The following is a 10,662-nucleotide window of genomic DNA, read 5'->3' as shown; positions in this document are numbered from 1 at the left end:
AAAACACTGCATGTGAGTGCGAGTGATTGCGTCAGCGCATGAGTGCAGCTCATCTGAACGATTATAACGAGATGTTAAATCTATCATAAACATACTTTTGCAGCTACTCATGAGAAGGAATGAACATGCAACTATTTTACCAAGCCATTACAATATAAACATTAGAAATAATTACCTTTTATACAGTTCCAATGCATTCTCCATCTCATTAAGCGCACGAGAGAGAGGAAAGCAGCAGCTGGAACAGTCCTCTGTGATTCCGGAAGCGATGAGAGGTGTTTTCAACAGCCAAATCTGAGAGAAAAATGATTAATTCACTACAAAATGATTATTTTCTATACGCAGCGTCCCGCGCACAATGCATGGCATCCAGCTAGGAACACAGCGGGTGGGATCATTGTGACAGTGTGCATGCAATAGTGTCAGGGCACCTTAACTCTCAGGACGAAAAGGTGTGGTCATTTTTTAAAAGGGGGTGCTGTTTGTACCGGATAGAGATTTTGGCACATATTCCACGTTGTTCATTGGGGTCATATTAGTCTAGAACAGTTGAGTTATCCTGTCCTAAATAATGTGAATACATGTTGAAGCAGATGTAGACTTCTGTCTACGAGGTCTGTCAATAAAGTAACGGTCCTTTTTTTTTTTCAAAAACTATATGGATTTCATTCATATGTTTTTACGTCAGACAAGTTTGAACCCTCGTGCGCATTCGTGAGTTTTTCCACGCCTGTCGGTTACGTCATTCGCCTGTGAGCACGCCTTGGGAAGGAGTGGTCCCGCCCCCTCATCGGATTTTCATTGTCTGGAAATGGCGGAATGAAAAGGACTTTTTTTTCATCAGAATTTTTTCAGAAGCTGTTAGAGACTGGCAGCTGGAAACCATTCGAAAAATTTATCTGGCTTTCGGCGTGTCAGAGGACAAGTTTGGACATGTCCAGCTCTCCACAATTTCTCTGATACTTACTGGACTGGTAAGCATTGAAAGCCGAGATAGGCATGTCCCAACTTGTCCCATGACACGCCGAAACAGAGGTGTTCCTTTGTCTCGCTTCCAAAGCGAATCGGTCTTTATGAGCGAAGCCTCCGCGCGGCTTTCCATGACAAAATCTCTTGTTAAAAGTGAAATCTGCCGGAACATGGCTGATGTCGAGCTCTTGTGATAACCAGAGAAAGAGCACACGACGGTCTCGTATCCACAGAGCCATCCGTTTAGAAATGGTCCGGTGGCTTGTGCCGCGTCGTCGCAGCTCAGAGCGCGGCGCACTGAGCGTCCTTAAAGGGGTCCTTAAAGCTGTAGTAACAGTCCTTATTCTCTGTGAAGCCCGTAAAATTTTCACCGAAAGCCAGATAAATTTTTCGAATGGTTTCCAGCTGCCAGTCTCTAACAGCTTCTGAAAAAATTCTGATGGAAAAAAAGTCCTTTTCATTCCGCCATTTCCAGACAATGAAAATCCGACGAGGGGGCGGGACCACTCCTTCCCAAGGCGTGCTCACAGGCGAATGACGCCACCGACAGGCATGGAAAAACTCACGCATGCGCACGAGGGTTCAAGTACGTCTGACGTAAAAACATATGAATGAAATCCATATAGGGTTTGAAAAAAATAAAAAGGACCGTTACTTTATTGACAGACCTCGTATATGTGGCCCTGCGATAGACTGGTGTCCTGTCCAAGGTGTACCCTGCCTCTCATCTTATGACTGCTGGGATAGGCTCCAGTTCCCCCACCCCTGTTATCCTTAATTGGATTAAGCGAATATAGAAAAGGGATAGCTTCATGCAGACTTCTTTTGCAGGCAGTGTGTTGTAATGCATACTATGGGCCTTATCCGGCCCCTGCACCGCACATTTGAAATCCCTCTTCGACATATTGGCATCACTCCATACTGACAGCTTTTTAGAGTATAACTATGTAACTAACAGCTCAGTGAGACTGTGTTTGAGTTGCATAAGATGAAATCACTAAAGTGACTTGTAGGATGTTCAAAATAAAAGCACAATATAAGAGCATATGCAGTAGTTGGAGCTCAGTCAATGTATGTCTGCTGACTTTTTTTTTTTTTTACCTTTGCCTCTCACTCTGTGGCATTACACAGGATTGGATGTCACTTTAGGTGTGTCTGCAGTCTTTTGACGTGGTGTATTCACACTCTCCCTCTTTGTCAAACCTCTGTTGCCTCCTGTGTCACAGTTCCTCCTACGTACTGTTAGCAGCTGAATAAGTTAAGAAGATTTAGCAGCCTTGTGGCACCCAGCCACTCGATAAGGAAGGACTGGCTGTCCGTGGCCAGAGACAGGAGGCTCATTTTCCTAGGATTAAGTGGGATCGAGAGAGATTACAGCCTTCTCTTTCTTTCCACACACTGAATTAAAACGTAGTGTCTGGGACACATTTACACACCGTATCTGCACCTGCTGGGAGCTGGATACTGATTACATCCATCAGGATTCAGTTGTAAAGGTAACATGCATCACTTTGCCTTATGAGAGATTTCACTTGGGTTGCAGGAGGGCCACAGGGATCCTCTAACCTTTAACTGCAGGCAGTTTCCACATAAATGCTCTTAAATATCCCTTTACATTTATAATGCATAGTTATTTATTTATTTTACTGTTAGTCAAATCTGTTACCTTGCACTTCTGTGTAGCCATGTTTGTGGTTGTAGAGTGTTAAACATTTTGATCTACTGCTCATCTTGACTGCAGAATGACATTCTGTATGCTTTTTAAGGCTGGATTAAATACAAGCAGCTGTGGCCTTGGTAGCAACCAGCCATAGGCATTTAAAATAAACAAAACTAAAACAATTTTATTACAATCTACAGTTGTGCTCAAAAGTTTACATACTCTGTCAGAAATCTTGACATTTTGGCCATTTTTCAGAGAATATGAATGATAGCACAAAAATCCCTAGATTTACTGTAAGTACGATTTAGCACTTGTCCGGACAGACAACAGTCATAAACCACTAACTTACCCCAGAGTCTCTAGTTGCACTAGACTAGGGGTCAGCTGCTAATATCGAGACAAAGTCCACATTCAAGTGAACAAGTTCTGAGCAGTAAATATGTAGATCAGTTTTACCCAAGGAAAACCCAAATCAGACACCAGACCATAAACACTCGAGTTCTAGCATTACTATATCCATAACATTAACCCAATGTGTCAGGTTTGGCCCCGGCTCAAGGTTTAGGTCTTCGTTTATTGTGTAATTGCCTTTGTTTTTTTTCCACTTTTACTTTTCATGTGTCTTTATCATATTAATCTCACTTTGGTTCCATTTATTGCTTATCTTTGTGTTATGTGTTATTCTTTGTCTCATTCTTTGGTTGTCATTTAGTTTGCCGTCATCCGGTTATTTATTTGTGTTCTGTTAGTCTGAGGTTTTGTTTTGTTACTGTTTATTGTGTGTCAGTTATTCATTGCTTTATTACGTAGTTACTGGTTTTACTTTCTGTTCAGCATTTATTCTCTGTTTAACCAATAGTTTGTTTTGCCACTTTTATTGTATTTACTTTTCTGTATCAGATCTGCTTTATTTTCAGTTATAATCATTAGTTTTCTTCTTTTCCACTTTTTGACTCACCCCCTTAGTCCTTAGTTTTACCGTTTTGTTTTGCTCACGTATTATTGTTTGTCTGGAACTCTTCACGTTTTACACCATTAGTTTTTCTGTCAGTTAGTTATCTTGCCCCAGTTCGCTTTGCTTTTGTCTCACTGCACACTCTTGCACTTACCTTTTGTTCTCCCTGGTCATTCCCCCATTCCAGAGCCTTCCAAATACCTGCACCTCATCACACCCTAATTAGTCCACTCCTTATTTAAGCCCTCACAGTTCCACAGCTCACTGCCCGATTGTTGACTTTGTTCACTTTCTCGCCTTTCGTCCACCTCCTGTTTACTCTGTAGTTACTGACCTTGCTTGTTTGCAGCTGGCCTCCGCCTTGTTGTATCCTGAACTCCACCTGTTTTTTGACTCTGCCTTTGTTTTGCCTGCTTTATTCCTCAACGTCGTGTGTACAAACCCAGCCTGTACCATGACTGATACCTGTGCCTCCTTGTCTGACTTCCTGTGTGCGGAATCCCATGCCTGGTTTCTAGATAAAGCCTTTTATTCATCTCAACCTATCATGCCTGTGAGTCTGCATGTGTCTCCTAATAATTCCTGTGTCAAGCAACCACGAGTCCTGACACAATGAATACTTAAATAATGCAATAACATTCATCGGCACTGCAATAGCAGATCATCAAGATTAAATTTAGGGGGTGTGACATCAGTGTAGACGAGAGGTCTCAGACTGATTCCAGAAAGGGCAAATAGGGTGAAGGTTTTCTTTGCAACCACTCACTCCAAGGATTTCACTGATTAACAACACTTTGAGCAGATGGAATCAGTTAATCAGTGCAATCACTTGGTGGAGTGAGTAGTTGCGAAGAAAACCTACAGCCTCTCTGCCCTTTCTGGAATCAGTTTGAGACCTCTGGTGTAGACAAAAGAATAATATTTGGATTGATTTATTTTATTTGGTAAAAATCTATATATGTAAAATGCCCATATAAATAATTAGAGAGAACCACACAAAGTATGAAAGATCACAATGACGGCAGGGCTGCCCTGTGTACCAGTTTGCAATCAGCTTGGCACAGGCTGAAATTGGAACTACAGTTATAAACAAAAGACAAAGGAGACAGAGTGCTGACTCCATCACCACAGCTTCACACCTTCACTGTGCTCTTCAAAATAGTCCGATATGAATAAATAAAAGTTTTGATTTGCATGTGTGGCATAACGAACCAGAGTATACAATGATACACAATCTTTTCTTCATACTACAGTGCAGCATCTCACACTTTACTGTTTGCATATGCCATGGGCCTGAGGGATATTCTAGCAAATGTGATTAAGCCAAATCCCTGTTTATTTTGACAAGTCACAACTTTCTAAGCGAGGGTTCCATTCCAAATGCCAAATCTTGCTAAGTTACAGTAGTAACTTATACTTCTGAACTAGTCTGGTCGCTACCAGGCTAATTATTAGGCTTAGCCTGAGTTGCCACTTAACCATACCTGTCAACTCTGGGAAATATCAGACAGGGAGATATTTTTTGCCATAAACATCATGAATGTGCAACCCACCCTTGAGCCCTGTAGAGTGCCGTGCATTTTTTCTTCCTTTCTTACTAATTAGTTAATTAATCCTAAATAATTAATTTATTTATTGCACATGTAAAATAGTTAAAAAAAAAAAAAAAAGTCCAGTAGAGCTAAGTGCCACTCTTTGCAGCTTTGAAGTCACTGGCCTTGCAAATCTGAGTTGAGTTTCAATCAAAATCAGACTAAAATTTATTGCCAAGTAAGTCTGCACTAACAAGGAATTTGATCTGGAGTTATTGGAGCAATAAGAAAAGAAAAGAAAAACAATTGTATAAGTAAAAGAGTCAAATAGACAAAACCATATATAAACAAAATGTCATGGAATTGAATACCATTGCACACGCCAAAACCTGAACAATTACTGGCCACCACGTCAAGTTGGACCACTGCAAATTAATGTGTCCTTATTCTGCAGATTGCAGTGCTTTATGCTACTGCTGTGGTGAACATGTTGAAGTTTCTTAGAGCTTATTAAAATTATGTCCGTAGGTGTTTTTGATGTCTAAATTATGAAACAACATGACACCGTGAGTGAGTGGTTGGGTTGGATTAGGGGCTTCAACATACTGAGCTTCGTGATGTTGGAATAATCCCAGAAATTTCTCTTGCTTATTCACAAAAGGCAAACAACTTAATAACGGAAATTTTTTTCTGGAGTCTGACGTATCACTCCATGAAAAAAAAAAAGTTAAATTTTTTTATGGAGAGATACATAGCTTAAAGTTATCTAAATGAATGTATCACTCCATTTAAAAAAAAAAATGGTTTTATGGAGTGATATATAGCTTAAAGTTATTTAATTTAGCATATCACACCCTAAAAAATGTTTTAATTTCTTTTATGGACTGATACCTTAGTTTAAATAACTTCAAACTAATGTATCAATCCATAAAAAAATTTAACTCAGTGATACATTAGTTTAAGTAACTCAGTGTTTTCATAACATTTTTTAAGAAGTGATACATAGCTTAAAGTTGTTTAAATTAATATATCACTCCATACATTTTTTTCTTAATTTGCTTTAAGGAGTGATACATAGCTTAAAGTTATTTAAATTAATGTATCACACCCTAAAAAATGTTTTAATTTGTTTTATGGACTGATACCTTAGTTTAAATAACTTCAAACTAATGTATCACTCTATAAAAAAATTTAAATTCAGCGATACATTAGTTTAAATAACTTAGTGTTTTTTAGAATGTTTTTTTATAGAGTGATACCCTAGTTTGAAGGTTGAAACGCACAAGTCAGACTCCAGAAAAAAATAATAAATTTTGATATTATCTGCTTTTTGTGAACATGCAGGAGAAATTTCTGGGATCCCTCCAACATCACAACACTCTAACACAATGAACCTCAGCATTTTGAAGCCCATAATACAACCCAACCACTCACTTATGGTGTCAAGTTGTTTCATAATTTAGACATCAAAAACACGTACGGACATAATTTTAACAAGATCTAAGAAACTTCAACATGTTCACCACAGCAGTAGCATAAAGCATTGCAATCTGCAGAATGACATATTTATCAGTACATTTTACCCAGAATGCATTGCACTGGTATGTTAACCATGCACATTTAGTCAATCAGCAGTTTCCTGCCAGCCTTTCTCTGAGTTTATTTATTGCTGCAGTGTTCCCTCTTTTCCGTGTTAGATGTTTAAATTCGTCATAGTTCTCCATTATAAGTGCTGCTCTGAGGCAGTGAACATTGTTGCTCGCTCTTTACATGTTGTCATTGTGAATACAGTTGATCTGTGCTCGACCTCATGGGCTGCCTATGAATGTCGTGCACACGCAATTAGTCTGAGTGACTGAACCTGTCTTGACTTAGTTTGATTGCGTGAACGTGGCTCGGCCTTTTGGAACCGCTTTAGCTTGAGCTCATTTGGTCGGCTTATGCAAGTCAGGTGCTTCACATTAAGCACCGCTTTTCTGAGCTTGCTTCAGGAAACAGGTCCCTGCTGTCTGCACACTGAGTTGCATCCCGTGTTCAGGAAATTTTGTCAATTCGCCTTAAGATATTCCATAATCCCTTTGCGCACCAGACAGTCACTGCAGTCTAAACAGCATTGAGAAACCACATGACAACAATTGCAAATGAACATTATACTACCAAAATGTACATTTTTATGCAAGACTGCATGCATGAGACCCTGGAAACAAATATGCTAAAACAAATCTTCCAAATATTCTTTGTTTAAATTTGTCATGCTCTAAGAGCTCCTCTTGTCAGGATCGGACTAGGCGTGGCACAGAAGATGGATGGACACAAATGCAAAACTCACAGGGACAGGTGTGATTGTATAAAGGCTTGCAAAGCTCACAGACTGGTGTGATAGTAAAAAGGCAGGCAGGGATTCGGTACACAAGTAGACAGTCAGAGAGGTGGCAGTACAGGCAGGCGACAGGCAAAGGCGAGGTCCAAAAACATGCACTGGTCAAAACACAAGTCAGCAATGGTCATGGGCTGAGGCGAGAGCAAGGTCAAAAGCAGAACATGGTCAAAAACACTGCAGAGCAAGACAAAGGCCTGGAACGTGAACTAGAAAGCACAACAAACTGGCAGAGAACAGAATGAAATGCACAGCTTAAATAACAGGGTGTGATTAAGAAAAGTGAAAACAGGTGTGTGAGAAAGTTCAGGAAGGAGACAAAGCTGAGACAAACAGGAACAAGAGAGTGCAATAAAATAAACACTAAGAGGCATGGAAGAAAGAGAAAGATGAAGCAAACAGGTGCAAGAAAGTGCAGAAAAGTAAACACTAAGCAGACAGAAAGAAAGTGGAAGGTGAGTCCCAAACATAATGCAAGAAAATCAACACCTGGAAGGAGCAAAGAAACAAAATCAAGACAAAGGTGAGAACTGAAAGTGATCAACAAGAGAATTAAAGGCTGGGGCTGAAACTGAAACAACTAACATGTGGCAAAAGCATAACAAACAGAAATTACAAGCAATGACTATAGTGGTAAAATGCAAAACCAGTGACTAAAGTAATCCTAAACTGAAAATCAAAGACAGGAGAAATGAGCACAGACAGAACCAAGATGAAAACCCAGGCCCGGGGCAGTTCATGACACCTCTATGCTGTTGAGTCTTGCCTTGCGAATAGCAAATTGAACACGGGGCAGCCCTGTGAATACAATCAGCTAGAAAACAAATTTATTTCCATTGTGGTGCAAAAGAAGTTAAAGATCAACATGTGTGCAACAGATCACATAACCCGCCCCAGGGCAGGTTTGATTCAGAGACTGAAATGAAAACTTCATCTTCTTCACTAACACACCTGTCACCTCCCACCTGTCCCGGACTCCACAAAACTGTTAGTGTGGGACTAAAGCTGCCTCAAAAAAAAAAAACCTACTACTACTACTACTGCTGCTGCTGTTACTTGAAAAAATGAAGAGGTAAAAAGTTCAAAGGTAAAAAGTTCAGAGGAAAAAGAAGAGAATAGAAATGTATGACACCAAACTTTTACAACACTTGCAGATGATGATGCAGCACAAAAGTATCTCTCCTCTTAACTGACCTATATAAATATAAGTACGAGCTGCATCTGGAAATCCCTCAACTTCTGTAGAACTTTGGAATGCATAGAACTGTTATTGAAGTGCATCTTTCTGGAGACACTGTGGAAATGATGAACTTGAGCAACTCTGTAAAACCATAAATGCAAAACTAGTGGCCATTTGCTTTCAGCAGAGGCATGCGCTTTGTAGTGGTGACTCCCATACTGCAATATGAGATTGCACTCCTGCTTTATTCTCTCCCTAATGATCGGTGCCACAAAGCTAAAAAGAAACCAGATATGCACAAAGTTTGATGGCAGGTGACAGCTGTGAGGGTCAACATCACATCTCCAAAGCGATAGTCCTGAAGAACATCTGGCTACTATAATACTGACAACTGCAGACACAACTTTGATTGGTCCATTGTGTATTTTTTTTTTTTTTTTACTTAAAAAAGGATACTACATGTCCTGGTAAATCATCAGTGAAAATTCCAGAACTTGGTAGGAGGCTGAATGACCATGAGGCAGGCGGTGGAAGCTCAGGTGTTAAACCCCCACTGTGAACTTGGAGAACACGGTCAGTCCCTTCTCTATAAATATACGGCTTTGGTCTTTGTGGACATTTTAATAATCTGGCATTGTGCTTGTGTGTGTGTGTGCCTGTGTGTGTGTGTGTGTGTACATATGTACACACGGTCCAGGACTGCATCAGATCCTGACAGATGTGATTGAGGAGGTGAGGCAGTCAATCCATGAGGACATCGACGGAGCAGAGTTGGTCCACAGTCTTCTCAATGCCTCGTGGCTGCAGTCATTGCTTCAGGTCTGAACACAACACAAAGTGGAAATACTTTTGCAGTTAGACTTGAATAACTAACTGAAGCAATGTGAAAGAATAGCAAATCTAGGCTGAGAAAAGAGGTGAAGATTTGTGAGTAATAATATGGCATCATGCTGAGAAAGAGCACCACAGCTACACTGTTTGCTTTGAGAGTGCTGAAAAACACTGCCAAAAACAACAGTATAAAGTCAGAAGGAGTTGCATGTTTGTGGATGTACTAGAAGCCTATGACAGGGTGTCAAGAGAAGAGTTTTGTTATTGCATGAGCATGTCTTGAGTGTCAGAGAAGTATGTGTTGGTGGTGCAGGATATGTAAAAGAAAAATGTGATAGTGGTGAGATGTCAAGTGGGAGTGACAAGTACATTCAGGGTGGACATACGATCATCAAGGATCAGCTCTGGGGCCTTCCTTGTTTGCAATGGTGATGGACAGGGTGACAGATGATATCAGACAGGAGTGTTTATGGATGATGATGTTTGCAGATGACATTATGATCTGGAGTGAGAGTAGGGAGCAGGTTGAGACAAGCCTGGAGTGGTGCAGGTACACTCTGGAGAGAAGGGGAATGAAAGTCAGTTGGAGAAAGTGTGTGTGAATGAGGGTGAGCATAGTGGAATGTTGAGATTACCAGAGCTAGAGGGAATGAATTTGCATGTTAGCTCTTGTTGATCTTGTTGTTCATAGTGACGAATGGATACAGGAACATCTCCAAGTCACTGAATATGTCTTGGATTTCATTTACATTAATCATGAAGAAATACAGTACTTTGTTCTTACAAACTATTTCACTACTCCCTGAAAATACTGTTAATGTCTTTCCCTTTGTTGTATTTATTGTTGGACAACACATTTCAGGTTTATGAGTGCCTTCAGAAATTCCTGATTGATGGTCCAACACCAGCTTTGAGCTACGGTTCAGGGTTGTGTTTTCAGGTTACCTTCACATTTGATTAAATTACAAAATTACATTCATTGAATGGAGTAAGTTACATGTATTTAAATAGTCCATGTGTGTTGTTTGCATAGTTGCTGATAGATATCAGAGGATTAACCTGCTGCTCCGAAGAAGCCAAGGAGCTTGACCGTCTCCTCCGACAACCACATCTGCAGGTGAGTAATGAAAAAATAAATAAATAAATAAAAGTCAC

The 10,662-nt window shown here is 40.1% G+C and overlaps 1 protein-coding gene across 2 annotated transcripts in view; it reads left to right on the top strand.

The window, feature by feature from the left end:
- Window positions 1-9,058: 9,058 nt before the first annotated feature.
- Window positions 9,059-10,662, top strand: part of mpp4b (membrane protein, palmitoylated 4b (MAGUK p55 subfamily member 4)) — a 73,960-nt gene continuing 72,356 nt past the window's right edge. For both annotated transcript variants that reach the window (XM_034174855.1, XM_034174846.1), the window contains exons 1-4: window positions 9,059-9,249; window positions 9,374-9,495; window positions 10,370-10,447; window positions 10,541-10,624. In XM_034174855.1, the coding sequence (XP_034030746.1) occupies window positions 9,186-9,249; window positions 9,374-9,495; window positions 10,370-10,447; window positions 10,541-10,624 (348 nt within the window). In that variant the 5' untranslated portion in view covers window positions 9,059-9,185. The remainder of the gene's footprint in view (window positions 9,250-9,373; window positions 9,496-10,369; window positions 10,448-10,540; window positions 10,625-10,662) is intronic.

The sequence above is a fragment of the Thalassophryne amazonica genome, chromosome 1 (genome assembly GCF_902500255.1).
Source record: "Thalassophryne amazonica chromosome 1, fThaAma1.1, whole genome shotgun sequence".
Lineage (NCBI taxonomy): Eukaryota > Metazoa > Chordata > Actinopteri > Batrachoidiformes > Batrachoididae > Thalassophryne > Thalassophryne amazonica.
This window is presented reverse-complemented; position numbering and strand designations above follow the sequence as displayed.